Source organism: Cavia porcellus, unplaced genomic scaffold, assembly GCF_034190915.1.
Source record: "Cavia porcellus strain 051 isolate PalLab524CR breed Dunkin Hartley unplaced genomic scaffold, mCavPor4.1 scaffold_40, whole genome shotgun sequence".
In the NCBI taxonomy this organism is placed as follows: Eukaryota; Metazoa; Chordata; class Mammalia; order Rodentia; family Caviidae; genus Cavia; species Cavia porcellus.
Window position 1 is genome coordinate 7,178,431 of NW_026947523.1, and position 16,757 is coordinate 7,195,187.

Here is a 16,757-nt window from a genome sequence, read left to right on the forward strand (position 1 = left end):
CGCCCGCGGACGGTCTCCCGCATATTTATTATTCATGAGGCCAAGCCGGCGGCGCCCGGGGCGCGGCTTCGGATAGGCTCGCCCTGTGAGGGGGTGGGAGCGAATTTGCGAGCCCGGATTGGCCAGGTGGCCAGGGGGAGCGGGACACGTGCGGGGCCAGGTGAGGAGCGCTGGCGCCCGTCCCGGGCCCCTGATTGGTGCCTGTTGAAGGCTGTGTCCTAGGCCTTGTACTGCGCCAGTCCCTTACCTCTCTGCCACTGTGTGCCATTCGCTACCCTCTTCGTGCCCCCCGCTTTTCTACCAGGCCACCGCCTCTCTTCCCTTTGCCTCACATCCCACCCTTGCCACTTTGCCTAAAGGTTCGGAGGAAGGCGGGGCTGGGAGCAGATGGGCGGGCTCTGCGGGTCACGTGGAGCCGCAGCCGCGTCAGCCAGCGTTATAGGGGGCAGGAGGGAGGCGCGAGCAGCCAATGGGCGGCGGGGGCGGGCCTGGCGTCGGGTGCACGAGGCGCTGCACGTGCGGCTGCGAAGGGTGGGGGCGGGGCGCGAGGGGAGGGGCGGGGTTTTCTGTTGCTGAGTGCGGGCCCCGGGTCTTGGGACCCGGAGCTGAGCCGGGCCATGCGTTTCTTCCCACGCGAGTCTGAGCCTGGCTGCGGACGACGTCGGGGGCTTGGCCGCGGGGGAACCGGGTGTCGGGTTGCCCACTGATCCTGATCCCTGGGACGCTTGGCTGCCGGACAAACACTATCGTGGAGAGAGCGCTCCTGAGGCCTGGCCCTGCGACCGGGTCGGGTGCACACTTCCGTGCCTCCTACTGGCTCGTGACCTTGGGAAGGTCCAGCTGCTCCGCTAGAGCTCCTATCCTGCGCCATAAAATTAAGAAATCGAGCTGGAGAGTCCCAAGCAGCTCTGAATGCACTTCCTTTCCAGACTTTACCCTTCCTCTTTCTAGAATAATTTTTTAAAAATCTTTTTCACAAAGTATAGATTTTGAATTTCGTGGGAGAACCACCTCCGCTCCTAAAATATAAACACTCCCCGGAGTTCCTAGGGGAAACTTGAGGGGGCCACTGATGCAAAGACCATACAGAAAGTTGCTGGAGACTGGCAGTGCTCAGAACTTTGAACTTTGAACTCTCGTACTGATCTGTTGGTAACCTGCTTCAAACCCGAGCAACACAAACGCTTCCGGTGAGCGAGGACTTTGGCTTGTTTACCCTGTGTCCCTTAGATGCCCCTGGCCGCCCGGGTCCTTGGTCCCTGGAATGGGTGCCAGGGACAGGCCACCCAGCTGGCTGGCAATTAATAGAAGTTTGCTGGCAGTTGAATAAGAATTTGAATAGCTGAACAGACCTAGAGAGCAAGAGATCTGAAAGGGTTTGGGTGATGGTGGAGACAGACAGAAGGATGGAACTCTTAACTCCAAAATTCAAATTTTTTCCACACTGGGCTGATTATTTCTGATCTGACGGCCCCAGCCAGTTGCTTCAGTTCTCTAGGCCCTTCTCTCCCTCCCTCCCTATCGCTTTCTCCCCCTCTGTCCATACTGGGGATTGAACCCAGTGCTTTCACCCTTGTTTTTTTTGAGTGGGTCCCAATAAATTGCCCAGGCAGGACTTTTTAACTTTCGGATGTGACACCGCACTTTTTCTTTATATGCCAAATGGATAAAGGGCAGATCAACCCTATAGTATTTCTATGAACCAGTGCGTGGGAACTCACAATTGCAAGCCTGCAACAAATAATTTTCGTAATTTTACTAAAACTGTGATGGGTACACAAGATGGGTTCCCACTGTGGGAATCATAAATGGAGTACAGAAAACCCATGTGTTGAATTATTGTTTGTGGGACTTCTGGAGTGGTTAAAGGACAGCTATCTTTAGGAGAAAGTAACCTAAAAACTTTTAGAAAGTAATTTTAATGGGCATTCTAAGGAAGCTGATTTAAACAAGTTAAGCTTTTTTTTTTTTAAAGAACCACTAGTTTGGACATCCATGAGTTTGCTCTATTAAGAGTTAAATTTGAGGGGCTGGGGATTTAGCTCAGCGGCATAAGCACCTGCCTTGCAAGCAGGCAGTCGTGAGTTCGATCCCTGGTACCAATAAAAAGGAAAAAGACAAAAAAAAAAAAAAAAAAAAAAGAGTTAAATTTGAAGGGGCTGGAGATTTATCTCAGCGGCATAAGCACCTGCCTTGCAAGCAGGCAGTTGTGAGTTCGATTCCTGGTACTGATAAAAAGGAAAAAAACAAAAAAAAAAATTAAATTTGATGCTGGGCATGGTGACTCACACCTGTAATCCCAGCACTCAGGAGGCTGAGGCAGGAGGATTGTTGCAAGTTCCAGACTGGCCTGGGCTACAAAGTGAGCTCAAGGCCAGCCTGAACTGCATAGCAAGACCTCCTATCAGAAAGACCAAAAAAAAAAAAAAAAAAAAAAAAAAAATAGGGGCTGGGGATTTAGCTCAGTGGCATAAGCACCTGCCTTGCAAGCAGGCAGTTGTGAGTTCGATCCCTGGTACCGATAAAAATGAAAAAGACAAAAAAAAAAAAAAAAAAAACAGAAAGAAAGAAAAGGAAAAAAAATTTAAAAAGTTAAATTTGAATTTTTGTGGTCGGTGTGACACTTTTGAGAGGAGAGAAAACTATTCGCAAGGGAATGGTGGAAGATTTATAACAGGAATGGAAAGTTACTTGTTTGTGATAAAGGTAGGATGCAGAAGTGGTAAGGTTTAGATTGTTAAAGTATGGGAGCGGCTTGCAGAGCTGGCAGGTTGGGAGTCAGCATTTAGCTGGGCACCTGTGTCTGCTCTTGTCCTGCCACTCCTCTGAGAAGCAGAGGGTGAATGGTGTGTCACAGACACTGCAGGAGGATTCCAGACATGTTCCCTCTTGTGCCTCACTGCAGGCTGTACCACGTTCTGGAGCGGGGCCCTGTGTTTCCTTCTCATCCTCCACCTGTCCTCAGAACCTCAGCAGTCCTCTACCTTTGTCTCCCATCAGCGATATGAAAATAACTCCACAACTTTCTCTCTCTTTTTTTTCCCCTTGTACCAGGGAATCAAATTCACGACCTTGCACTTGCCAGGCAAGGTGCTTATGAAATATCAGGAGAAGTCAGGAGCTAATTTCCATAGTGTTTGTGAGTCCTGCAGATCAACTCTGTAAGAAGAATGTGCTACTAGCAGTTAAGACTAACAGTATGAAGTGGTCTCTTAGTGCATATTCTTAGTACTTTTGTTTTCTTTTTCGAGACAGTGTCTCGCTGTGTAGCCCAGGCTGGCCTGGAACTCAGGTGTGCCACCTTGCTCAGCACATGATCAGTTTTCTTTTTTTTTAATTTTTTTTTTTTTTTTTTTTTGTCTTTTTCGTTTTTATCGGTACCAGGGAAGGAACTCACGACTGCCTGCTTGCAAGGCAGGCACTTATGCTGCTGAGCTAAATCCCCAGCCCCACATGATCAGTTTTCAATACAGTGGCCCTCTGAAGAAGGCACTGGGTCTTGGAGCAGCAGTGACTTGCTGGGCTTGGGAAGCAGCCCTGGGGAGCCTCCTCCCGCCACTCACCCACCATGTGGCCTTGGGCAAGTGACTTCTAAGTCCTGGCTGTTTTCCTCCTGGAAACACGGGCCTGTGCCTAGTTCCCAGGGTGGCAGTGAAGGTGACTTCTAATAAGCAGTGTCAGGTCCTATCCAGGATAGCTGTGTGTGGGATGGAGCAGACGGACATCTACCCTTCACTTCATTTAGGTTGTGCTAGGTCAGGAGTTGAATTATTCCAGGAGTGAGGCCAAAGCTGTAGGCCTGAGAGGTTACAGAGTCTAAAGTAGAGCCACAAGGCGATGAAAAATACCTGTTTTAGTAAAATTGGACTGACTTTTAAATGCTACTCTGGTTTATTTTTCCCTTTGGAGCTTTGGGAATTAAATCCAGGTCTTCATACATGCTAGGCAAGTCCGTCCCCAGCCCTAAATTCTATGCTTTACTGTTCCAGATACCTGGTAATCAATCCAAGGTTAAAAAACATTTCATAGGGGCTGGGGATTTAGCTCAGCGGCATAAGCACCTGCCTTGCAAGCAGGCAGTTGTGAGTTCGATTCCTGGTACCGATAAAAAGGAAAAAGACAAAAATTTTTTTCATTCAAAAGCCAGATGTGCAAAAAAAAATAAAATAAAATAAAATCCAGGTATGGTGGTGGATACGTATAATCTTAGCAATTGGGAGGCTGAGGCAGGAGGATCACTGAAAGTTTCAGGCCAGTTTGGACTACATAGTGAGTTCAAGGCCAGCCTGAACTACATAGCTAGAGTCTGTGTTGAAAACAAACAAAAAACATAATTCATCTGAGCATATGTAGAACAAGTGATTTTCCTTAGTGTGGAAGGCTTTGACCAGGTGCTTACTAAGGATTTCTGGCTATGTAGTCAGCACCTGGCAGGACAGATGAGTAGAAAACAGCCTGGGACAGATAGGAGCAGAATGATCAAGGCTTCTTTGGTACCTATGTCCTTTGCCAGGACTGAGCACAAATGGGTGCTGTAAATACTTGCTGTCTGGTTGGCTGGTTGGTGCTTATGGGGAGGTTAACAAAACCTTGCAGAGCCAAGTCCCATGCGTCTAGAGCATTATTAACATTAAATAACATTCAGCCCTGGAATAGCAACTCTGCATTGTATGGCAGATGCGCTGGCACAGACCTTGGCACGGCCTCGCCAGCAGCTCTCCTTTCTGGCCCACATATACACTGTGGCCATGGGGCCCTGGGCGCTATGGTTTGTAACTTGGTCTCAGTGCGTTCCAGGGAAATGGTGGGTGGAGGCTCTTTTAACATTCTTGCCCAGCTCTTTAGTACTCTCCAGAGTACTGATTTCCTGTTTGGCTTGCATTTTGTGCACTCCCAGGTTTCAGGTTACAGATGAGCTGCCCCAAGAGAGCCATTGCAAGGAGAAGCCCTCCTCCTGATCCAGCCTCTGCAGCATTTCAATGACCACCACCTGACTCAGCCTTAGTTTCTCCAGCTAAAACTGTCTTGGCAGTAAGGTAACCCGAGCCTGACCGCCTAACCCTAGTTTGATTCTTGCTTGCTCTGTGACCTTAGTAAGTTAGGTAATCTCTCTGTGCCTGAGTGTCAGAAGTAAAGGAGCCACAGGAGCTGGGGATTTAGCTCAGCTGCATAAGCACCTGCCTTGCAAGCAGGCAGTCGTGAATTTGATCCCTGGTATGGATAAAAAGGAAAAAGACAAAAAAAAAAAAAAAAAAAAGTAAAAGAGCCAGAGCCGGCATGGTGGTATATGCTTATTATCTCTCAGCACTCTGGGAGACTGAGGCAAGAGGATCAAAAGTTTGAGCCTTGCCTTGGCAACTTAGCAAGACTCCATCTCAAAGACACTTTTTTTTTTTTTTTTTTTTTTGTCTTTTTGAGACAGGGTCTCACTATGCAGTTCAGGCTGGTGTTGGACTCACTTTGTAGCTCAGGCTGATCTCGAACTCACAATGAAAGACACATGTCTTGGGGCTGGGGATTTAGCTCAGCGGCATAAGCACCTGCCTTGCAAGCAGGCAGTTGTGAGTTCGATCCCTGGTACCCATAAAAAAAAAGGAAAAAGATGAAAAAAAAGAATGAAAGACACATGTCTTTTAAAGACGAAACTGGCTGGGGATGTAGCTCAGTGTGAAGACTTGGGGTTCCGTCCCTAGTCCTGAGAAATAAGTCATTTTGGGCAGACTGCTGAGGGCAGAGCCTGGTACACAGCCTGTTTTCAACAAAGGTTAGCTCTTCCTATCATTCCAGCCTGGGGTGTCCTGGGGATACCTGAACCTCCCCAAAATAGTTGGGCAGGGCCATACTAGCCTCATTTTCTTGCTGTCCTTTTGTGCACAGTGGCCTTTTACTCCTCAGATACAGTGAGTCTTTTCCGCCTCAGGCTAGGGTTCCTTAGAGAACCAGCTACTCCTCATCCTCCAGACCTCAGCCTGAGTCCCCTTGCAGAGGCAGGCCCTGACCCTGAGTGCTGACTATCTGTCTCTCCTCTCTGGATGGCAAATGCAACTGAGCAATAACAGCATTGGTCTCATGCCTTCCATTTGCCATGGAGAGTCTCCTCGGAATCGGGATCCTGGTCCTGGTCCGCTCTTTGTGAACCCTCAGCTGTCTTCCCAAGCCCCACTGCTTTGCCCAGAAGGCACCTGGCTTACAAATGCCTAGAAGGGGACCTGTCTGCCCAGCTCTGAGTCAAGGCCTTGCTCAAACTTCAAAATGTATTGTGTTGCCCCACATCTCCAAGAGGAGGCCCGAATGGGTGGAGCAGCAGGAGGAGGGCTGGGGCGCTGCTGAGCACAGCCAGCCAAGGCTGCAGGGATACAGGAAGGGGTGTGAAGGGTCACAGTCTAGTTCAGAAACACGGTCTTTCCTGAAGTTGGAGAAGAAAGAAGTGAGGGATTCTGAGTATCTGGCAGAGAATCAGTCACTTCTTGAAAGAGGGTCCTTAGGGAAGGAGTGGGGACAATGATCAGAATCAGGGATACTGAGGAAAGGGGAAACTGAGTCAGGAAGGGGAAACTGAGTCCTTCAGGGTTTGGCACATGAATTTCTCTGCCCACAGGGAAATTGGTTGAACCCATACGTCAGACTAAAGGCCACCAGGAAGCTAAAGGAGTCTACTCCTCAAGGGACAGCAGGAGGCCAGGTCTGTACAGGCTGGAGGGTTTGGTAGAGCTGTGAGAGGGAGAGGGCCCTTCCTGGGTCTCAGGCAGTGCCTTTGAACCCAACAAACGGTGCAGAGGTGCAAGGGGGTGTCTCACCAGGTATACCTGGGCTTTCTCAAGCTCTGCCTGGCCGTCCTCTGCAGTTCCCTCCCCTGCCCATGCCCTCACTGCTGCAGGACCTCTGACCACAGAAAGGAGAAAGTGGGGCGTTCTGGACAGTGCCTGAGGAGCAGGAGTGAAGGGAAAGTTGTGGCCTCTGGTGTCCTTTCATCTACACTGGAGCCAGAGTGGTGGAAGTGGGGGAGAAGCTGCGTGGACCGGAGCACTCAAGGTGCCTCTCCCTCGAGTAACTGCTCTGAATCTTGTTTGGTGTGGAGGGGATGCGCTCATGTACCTTGGCAGGGAGACATTTTTATTTTTTGAAAGAATTTGAAGAGCCAAAAAAAAATTTTTTTTGAAGAGCCTTGGAACTGTGGGGTGCAGCAGTGGCAGGTTGGGGTACAGGAATAAATGGGTGAGGGGACTTGGAGAGGCCTCAGCCTCTTCTGCTTGCTTGCCCTCATTTCTACAGGCAGCTGCCAGTCCTGTGGAACTTCATGCTCTGGCTCTTAGTGAGGAGCCACATAAAGAGACAGGAGGTGACATGTGGTTCTGGGCTGTGTCCTTCAGACCTGTTCAACCTTTGGCGGCACTCGATAGTCTGGAGCCTTCGGCCCCGAAGCTCTGGATCCTGACTGCCCACTGCAGGGCGAGACAGAGATCCTTCAGCTGTCACAGGGCTCCGCAGCCCAGCTGGGAACCAGTGACCAGCAGCTGCCTGACCCTCCTCTTTGAAAGAGCCACACCCGAGTTGACCCCAAAAGCCCTGCCCTGTCCAGCTGGGAGCTGGCCCTCCAGTGCAGGAATGTCCTGGAACATCTGGCTTGGGCCAGGAGGGTCTGGGCCTGGATTAGGAAGGGGATGCTATACTTTAGCTTTTGGAGAGCCTTCCTGCTGGGGCCACCAGTATGGGCCACACAGAGGTGGCAGAGTTGTTTTGTCATTGTGGACAATAGCTGGGACTCATCCATCAAGGTGGGCTGCAGGGGCTTCCTTAAGGAGGCAGGAAGCTACTGGACCAGGACTCCTGTGCAGTCCCCCTCACATGGTACCTGCACTGCCTGTTATCTGACACCACACACTATGGTTTAAGAGATCCTGGCCCAAAGACCCATGGGCAGACCATCCACCCTCTCATGTGCTCTGGGGGCTACTGTTTCCCCTCAGGCAGTGTCTCCCCAGAAACACAACCTATAGCTCCTCCCTTCCTTACTTTATTATTTTGGTACTGGGGATCAAACCCATGACCTCACACTTGCCAGGCAAGTGCTTATACCGCCGAGCTAAATCCTCAGCCATCCTTACTTTAAAGTAAGTCCATGCCTGGCCCCAGTGAGTAAGAGGGGGCCAGGGGCTGCCCTCTGGCTCCAGTGTTTTGGAGTGGACTTTGAGAGTCCTGCAGAAGGACCAGGACAACCAGGGAGGTGACACCCCAGCACAGCAGGATGAGAAGGGAGGCCTGAGGAGGGTCCCCCTGAGGGGACATGCTGGATTCCTGAGTCAGACTCAGCCAGTGGAGATCAGCTGGGCTCCTCTTCTGCAAGCAGGGAGGAGCTAAAGGTGTAGTTGATGGGCATAGCATGTGCTTAGCATGTGTAAAGCCCTGGGTTCCATCCTCAGAACACCCCAACGTGCTAAGACAATGAGGTGGTTGAGCAATGAAGAACTCGGGGTGATCCCCTATGTCTTGGAACAGAAGTGCTTTGGAGAAATACCTACCAGGAGGGAATATCCTGAGCTCTCCCTGAAACTGAGGATTTGGGGCACTTGGGTTCCCAGGCAGCGATACATGGTTCTAGCTGCCTGGCTGCCCCTCATTCCCCGCCTTTTTCAGCTCGTCCCTTGCCCTGTGTTTGCCTGTGGTATCCTAGGAACACAGGGCTTCAGGCTCTATGGTCCTGTTACATAACAGTTCCAGCCCATCCCTGAGTTCAGCCCTCTAGCATGGAGCCTCTTCCTAGACATGGGCTCCTGCTGCCCAGGCCTACGACTCTATGCCCCCCTAGCCACCCCCAGCGAGCAGAGGGAGGGAGCTTCAGAAGCAATCAGCATCCGCTGGATTCTTTCCACAGGGTGCCCACCTCCTGTCCTTGTCCCAAATGAGCACACCACCTGTCAGTGGCTGCACACTGGCCGTGGCTTCCCAAAGCCAGGAGGCTCAGGAGGCAGCCCTGGAGTTGGCAGGGTACACACACCCCTCCCTGGGGCTTTGCACTACAGCCCTTCTGCTGCTCAGGATGGGACGGAAATCCGGCAGACCCCTGTGGGGACCCTCCCTAGCCTGTCCTGCCACTGTCCCTGTGGCTGCCCCCAGACCACCCCTTATGCTCCTACCTGTCCTCTTCTCTGGCCAAGGCAGAGAGTGCTCCAGCAGGGACTTGAGAACCTCAGGCATGTCCATGGCAGGGGCTACTTCAGTCCTCTGATCACAGCTCCCCACGGCCCAGCAGGAGGTGTCTGCTCCGGAGTTTGGAAGCAGCTGGAGAGGCAGGGGCTGGCCAAGGAGCCGCAGGCTGGGGAGGCAGGCGGGGTGGAAGCCTAAGGCAGCCAATGGGCAGCACCAGCCCTGGCCCGCCCGTCCACCCCCAGCTCGGCCACCCGCCAGCTCTGGTTGCGGCCAGGCCTTCCCTTCCCGCTGCTTGGCAGGGCGGACCTGGCCCTGTGCCAGCTGCAGCACGTGGAGCCACAGCGCCAATCCTCTGACAGAGAACCCGGTCTGTTATCTAACTTTGCAAAGGGAAGTTCTCCCCCAGGCTGGGAGCCATAACTGGGGCTGCCAGTGGAGAACGGTGAGCAGAACTCCACGCCCACATAGAGCAGGCGCACCGAGCTCGAGCTCTGGCACCCTGCACTCGGCAGGCGGAGCCCTGGAGGCCCAGACACTGTGGAGAGCAGGGCACACCAGCAGACCCTGGGCTGTGACCTGAAGCCCCAGGAAGAAAGGATGACCAGAGCTCCAAGCAGCTTAGCACAAAAGATACAGGGGACAGTAGTGGCGGCATCATACATTCCTAGGCAAGCTTGAGCCTGAAGAGTTGGGGCGTGTTCGGATGATGTGGCTGTGCTGTGCACACGTGTCCTGTAGTGCACAGGAGCGTACATGTGGCATGCATGATGGGCTTGTTCCATCTGCAGTGCCTGCAGCCTTTCTTGAAAGCAAAGTGACACAGCTGCAGTCTGAGGGGCTTGGGCTTTGGTGGTGGAGGTGGAAGACAGAGGTGGTGGAGGGCGGAGGGTGGAGGGTGGTGGAGGAGTCCTGGCTGGCAGGGCAGCCCTGCAGACCTGGCTCAAGCCTGTCCTTCCCCATCTGTCATGGGGACCTTGGTGGTGGTTGGCTGTTTGCTGTGATCTCCTCCCCTCCCCTCCTGGTCATGGCACTCTGTGGCCTCTGTGGGCCCAAGGCCACTTCAGTGTGGGTGAAACCAGAACCTATTGTTGTAATCTCCCTAAAACTCACATCAGTGTGCAGCTGAACTTGGTTTGAGGATGGCAGGGTTTTTGTTTGTTTGTTTGTTTGTTTGTTTTGTCTTTTTGATACAGGCTCTTACTATGCAATTCAGCCTGGCCTTGAGCTCACTTTGTAGCCCGGGTCTTGAACTCACAACAATTCTCCTGCCTCAGGTTCCCGAGTGCTGGGATTATAGGCATGAGCCACCATGCCCAGCTTGTTTGTTTTAATTACTTGCAGCACTGGAGATTGAACCCAGGGCTTTCACACTGAACTATGTGTCCAGCCTCATTTTTATTTTTTGAAAGGGGGTTTTGCTAAATGGCTAAATTGCTGGGCTGGACTTGAACTTTCAATCCTCCTACCTTAGCCTCTCAGAGCGCTGAGATTACAGGCATGTGCCATGACACCTGGCTTGATGTCAGGTATTTTTTTTTGTTTTTGTTTTTGTTTTTTGTTTGTTATTTTTGGTCTTTTTGAGACAAAGTCTTGCTGTGCAGTTCAGGCTGAACTTGAGCTCACTATGTAGCCCAGGCTAGACTCAAACATGCAATAATCCTCCTGCCTCAGCCTCCTGAGTGCTGGGATTACAGGCATGTGCCACCATGCCCGGTGATATCAGGTTCTTGAGTGCCTGCCATACACTGATGCAGACTCTTGAACAGCGATTCTGGGTCTTAGTTCCAGAACTAAGACTGAAGAGTGAAGAGTGCAGTGACCTCTCAGCTTTCATGAGTGTAGAGTTCTGGACTGGATATGATAATCACTTGGTTTTCTCCTCTGTGGCTTATTCCTACAACACTCTTCACTGCTTCCCCAAATCCCACTTGTTTTTTTCTTTTCTGTGCAATTCAGGCTGGCCTCGAACGCACTATGTGGCAGCCAGTGCCCTCTGGCTCTGCTGCCTGGGGATGAGGGTGGGGTGGGGCCAGCATGTAGGTACCTGGGGTTGGCCTGCGATCTGTAGGCAGGGATGGACAGGTTGAGCTGGCACATGAACCATGGCGTAGCCCTGTTAGTGCAAAACCGGCTTAGCACCAAGTGGGTAAGCTGGGAGTAGAGCGGGCAGCTGTTCAGGGAGCTTGATTCCAGAGGCAACAGGAAGTCTCTCAAGTCTTAAAAATACCCAGCTGCCGTGCAGCATTTCATTGTGCAGATCCACACTCTTCGAGACTTCTACAGACTCCGTGAGGGCTTCCCACATGCTGTGGTTTCAGCATGGCCCCCACAAGTCCATGTGCTCCCTAGATTTGCTTGTTAATAGTATTTGAATGTAGGAATCTATGAAGAAGAAGACAGCCCTTAACTTGCAACCTTGCTATCTCAGCCTCTGATGTCATCTCCTGCATTGTGGAGCAGCAAGAAGAGCTTGGGGGTGCCAGTGCCAGGCTCCTGGACACCCTAGCCTCCAGAATGAGCCAAGCAAACGTCTTTATAAAGTTCTTGGTTTTGGGTGTTTTGTTATACAACAAAGTATATGGCACGCTAGACCCTGTGAGGAGTTCAGAGCAGTCACACCCCCAGTCAGGCAGCTCCAGAAGCCTGTTCTGAGCTACTGGCAAGTCTCTGTCAGCACCCACTGTGAACCCAGCTGTCTCAGTGGCAGCATCATGGCAGCCAGCAGGGACCCATGGGCAGGTTGCAGAGCCAGGCAGCTGGAGGGTAGAGGTCAGGAGAAAGGAAGGTTGTGTAGGTCTCTGGAGACATGGAAGGGCTGCTGGGCAGATCTTTCCCTTGGCTTCTGGGATCCACTGGCTTCCTTATTGATGGCAGGGAATCCATCCCCATCCCTGCTCATTGTTTTTCATGGGTTCTGTTTGCCCACTGTTCACGGGAAACAAGGAGCCCTTTATGTGCTGACAGCTGTCTCTTTGCAGAGAAGTTGTGACCAGAGGCTGACAGGAAGCCCATGGGATGTACGGCCAAGAGCTCCAGCTCTGGGGAGATTTGGTCAAGGACTGTTACTGTTCCTCCCTCTCACCTCAGTGAGCATGGCACCTGAGCTTCTAGGGTCAAAATGAAGATGCCAGGAGAGACTGGCAAAAAGTTCCTGATCATCCATAAGGTAGGCACAGGGGATGGTGGCCTTTGCTTAGGGCCCAGGTGTGTATTTCCCAAGAAGCTGCACAGGCTTCCTTGGCAGGGGATTATCTTGGCAGGGGATTACCATGTTTAGCAGAACCTTCAAAGGCCCTGTTACAGATCTGTTGCCTGCAGGTTCCTATAGGCCCTGACCCAACTCAGGCTGCTCCTTGAAGGCAGTGTCCTGAGTGGTGGCATCAACACCTCACTGCCCCTCCTCACAGGGCTGAAGACCAAGCAGTAGACCTGTGTTCAATGACAGGGGTCCATGAATGGCCTGAATACTAGCCACTGCCTGGAAAGGTCGATGATGCTGGTACACAGAACCACAATGAAATGAAATTTAGAGAAAACCAAAGAGCAGTAAGTACAGTGATCAGAATGACACAAAACTTTCTATTCAGGTTGGTCTTCTTGGGCCACTGTGGCTTCAAAGAAACCAATTTCTTCAGCTGCCTGGCATCCCCAGGAGCTAGGTGGGGTGGGCACACAGTGAAGCTTACCAACTTGAGCCAAATGCAGACCAGAAGACAAAGGGAATTTATAAGAATTGAAGAATTGGGGCTGGGGATTTAGCTCAGCGGCATAAGCGCCTGCCTTGCAAGCAGGCAGTCGTGAGTTTGATCCCCAGTACTGATAAAAAGGAAAAAGGCAAAAAAAAAAAAAAAAAAAAAAAAAATTGAAGAATTTAGTCTACTAGTTTCATTGAAGTCTTGCTCATCTTAGTCTTACTTTCTTTCAGGAACTGTGCCTTACTGTGCCACTTGGTCATATGCAGCGCTGACAATGGTGCCTACAATCCCAAAATGTCAGGGCCAGAGGGATCTCTGCCGATACCCAGTTCCAGGCGATTCTCAATCATTTTTCTGCCTTTCGGAGGGCCCTCGGAACACATGCTGAACATCTCTGGGCTGTATGTGTATTCAGCAACTTGCAAGGTTGCCATGGAGAACAGATGCACTGTCTGCACAGTGGCTGGTGCCAACAAGGTGCCCAATAATGAAAGTCGGCTGCTTCAGCCCCTCATCTTCTCACTCATCAGGTACCCCAGTGACTTCTGTACACCTGGCCCAAATACCAGTCTCTGGGCAATTCACAGGCCCTGGACCTGTGCTCTCTGGCGGCTCCACCCTTGGGCAGGGTGGGTGTAGCTGGGATCACATTGTAAATGCATGGGTATGACCTCTTGCCTTCTTGGAGAGGCTGCACTCACAAAGGGCACAGAACCCAGGATAGTGCAACAGAAGCAGGGGAGAGCAGATGTCCTGGGCAGCCTGTGTCATGCAGTGAGCATGCAGGATGCAGGAGAGTGGGCAAAGGGTACAAAGGACCCCCTGCATAGAGCGCAGCTTGTCTCCGCCGAGGCGCCACCCGAACCAGGTCAGCTGGTCTCCATATCCTTGCAAGGACACAGGCCTGCCCCCCAGCTCTGGGAATGCCTGCCTGCCACACAGCCAGTGCCAGCCAGCTCTGCCCTGTGAGCATAGTGCAGCCCAGTCCCTTGGGCACATGTGCCAGGTGGGGAGGAATAGGAGTGACAGCTTGGGGACAGGGTCAAAGTGCACAACTGTTTTCTAGAACAAAGACTAAAAGAAGCAAGTTTCTTTCATTTTATTTTAAGAAGGACAAAAATTGTTATTAAAACATCTACATTATTATCAAGATACTAGACCTTATGATATTTAATATTAAAGTGTGGTATTCTTAAAATTTTAATACACAGACATTTTAAAAGGACCATTAAATTGATTACTGTCCAGCTGTGAAATGCAGCATCCCCTCAGCCTACCCTGGCCCAGTCCTGCCATGCCATCTCATCCCCGCCCACTGTGGGTGGGCATAGGCCCTAGACCTGTCTCCCGGCCAGGGACCTAGAGAGCGGTTGCATCTGACATAATCTCATCATTAACAGAGATTTCTTGTCCCCCAACTCTCACCACTCTCTGCTGTCTGCTCTATCCTATCCCATGGGGGTCTGGCTCTGGCCAGGCCAGGCCAGGGAGCCCCAGATCCCAGTGGCCTATGGGGTAAGAGCCTCAAGATGAAAACACTGGGCTCTTGTCCTGTTCCTTGGGGGACAGGCACAAATCATTCCCTTTTTCTGAGCCCTCTGGTTCCCTCTGCACTGGTCTAGAAAACCAGCAGGCAGCAGAGGGCCCAGGTCACCGCTGAGCCCAACTCCAGTCACTAACTCTTTGAAAACAGCCTGATGATCCAAAATTCCCTCCTAGTCACATGAGGATGGCTGCATATTCTGGCCAAATTGTTTATCTTTAGCCCTCATTAGAAGTAATCCTTGGATACCACACACATATATAATATTATATAGAGTGATATATTTAATACCTGTGTATATATGTATCACAGGGCGACATATATACACACTAAAAACAGGGCTGGTGACGACAGACTGCAACAGCACAGATCAGGAGAACAAGTATCATCCACGTTCCTGGCCAGCGCCCCACCTTGGCTGTGGTCTTCCCTCCTGCCAATCACACTGTCAGCACCCACATTCCGCAGTGCTGGCCCACCAGGGGGAGGGGGGGGGGTAGGGAGGGAGGAAGGGTGCATGCCACGATTACTGGGACAAGGTTGGGCAGCTGTGGCAGGACGAACAGGGTCCCCTCGCCAGGGTGCCCCTCACTACGCCATCACGCATACTGTGGATCCTTGCTGGAGGAAAGCTACCTGGTGTTGTTTCTCTCCACACACTCCCCCCAGCCTTAGCCCCTGATTCCTTTCGGGGGTGCCCCATGCCTTGTGACAATGGCGTGGAGCATTCTGGAATGTCTGGGGATCAGGGGAGGCTGGGCTGCCCATGAGGTGGGATAGAATGGGGGCACGCAGACACATCAGACAAGGGGAGAGGCCTGGGGGGCCAGGGGCTGGAGGTCAGCTGGGGTCCCAGGCAGCTGGCAGGGGGAGGGAATTGGGGAAGGGCTGGGATAGGTGGGCATCACGAGACGTTTGGGTCTTGGATCAGTGGACGGAACTGTGTCCCATCCCGGAGTCACTCATGAAGCCCAGGATAGAGCCTCCCTTTTCACATCCCCAACCCCTGCCCCTGGCTATGCCAAGTGTGGAACCCAAGCGTGTGGTTCCACGCGCTTCTCCCTAAGCAGCCATGGGGACCTAACTCTGCTGCAGTCCCACAGCCTTCCTAAGGAGGGGACTGTCTTTGTTGCAGGGGTGCTGATGTGGGCCCTCCCTTAGCTTCAGGGATCTGCCCGAGGCCCAGCCAAACTCTGATTCCCAGACTGTCCCAGCCCTGCCCTGAGCCTGGCTGCTCCCATAACTTTTGACCACTGTTTTTATCTGAGCTCTGCTCCTATGGGTAACTGAAGGCTTTGGGCCAGATCAGTCCTCCTGCTGGGCTTTAGTTTTCCTTTCTGCAAAGTGGGGCTCTGGCTGGGTCCACTCCAAAGGGTGGAGATGTATAATCTTGCTAGTGGCTTATGAGGAAATGGGGCGGGAGTGGGGGCAGTTATCCAGCCCTCCAATCTAATGATTCAACCAGAAGGGAAACCAAGGCCCAGGGCAAATGTACCTGGCCCCACCCTGAGGCTGCATTTTAAAGCTAATCAGGGCCTCTTGCCCTCTGTTGTATCCTGATCTGCCTCCAAAGGAGGGAGCTGGAGGGAGGGGAGGAGGAAAAGACCCTCCTGCTGCAGATTCAAGTGGGGACCCCAGGCCCCCCAGCCCTGAGCTTTGGGCCCCCTCTAGGAGCAGACAGAAGTTAAAGCTGTAGGCTGAAGCTGGAGGGGTCAGCCAGTCCCCTCCCTCCCCAACCATGAGGGGGGGGTTGGGGGGAGGGGCTGTCCAGCTGTCAGCAGGACAAGGACCCTGGGACCATATGGGGACACAGCATGTGCACCAGGGATGCACACCTGGGGGGTGAGGGTGGAGAGGATGGAAGGGACCCTAGGGGCTAGGGGTTGCCTAAGGAGGGCACCCCATACCCCCAAGTAGCCTAGCCCTTCCATCACGCCTGCTGTCCCCACCCCCACCCCAGGATTTTCCCCACAGCTGAGACCTGGCCCCTACTCTGCGGCGGTGGTGGTGGCAGTGGTGGCGGTGGTGGTGGTGGTGGCGGCAGCAGCAGCAGCAGCAGGAACTTCTGGGGCGGCACTAGCAGCCTCCGCGTCTTCTTGCAGCAGGAAATTGTATTTGCCGAAGTCGTCATCCCGGGGACACAGAAGCATGTCCTTGCGGGCCTTGGCCAGCTTCTGCTTCAGCACCTCCCGTCGGTCCAGCCACTCACTGAGCTCCTCTTGGCCATGGGCGCAGCGGCACTTGTCCCCATCTGGGCAGGCCTTGCCTTTCTGGAGCCTGTGGGCAGTGTGAGGCTCACTGCCTGTGCTCTGTGCTGGTGGACCCAATGCCTACATGGCCAGAGACAAGCATTTCCCTGGGCAGCCTCAATG

General features: G+C 52.4%; 1 protein-coding gene and 1 long non-coding RNA gene across 7 annotated transcripts in view; one reads left to right on the forward strand and one right to left on the reverse strand.

The window, feature by feature from the left end:
• The first annotated feature begins 94 nt into the window (after positions 1–94).
• LOC106027847 (uncharacterized) lies at positions 95–13,992 on the forward strand. Of its 5 annotated transcripts, XR_001201420.3 has the most exons (6): positions 95–1,190; positions 4,898–5,036; positions 6,599–6,682; positions 12,126–12,313; positions 12,555–12,693; positions 13,073–13,992. It is a non-coding gene; the product is annotated as an uncharacterized LOC106027847 (long non-coding RNA). The 5 variants fall into 5 exon arrangements; XR_010045731.1 differs by having other exon boundaries at positions 95–5,036; XR_010045730.1 differs by having other exon boundaries at positions 4,898–6,682.
• The window catches only part of Zc3h7b (zinc finger CCCH-type containing 7B), a 41,015-nt gene continuing 38,184 nt past the window's right edge, over positions 13,927–16,757 (reverse strand). For both annotated transcript variants that reach the window (XM_013153028.3, XM_013153029.3), the window contains exon 23: positions 13,927–16,662. In XM_013153028.3, the coding sequence (XP_013008482.1) occupies positions 16,374–16,662 (289 nt within the window). In that variant the 3' untranslated portion in view covers positions 13,927–16,373. The remainder of the gene's footprint in view (positions 16,663–16,757) is intronic.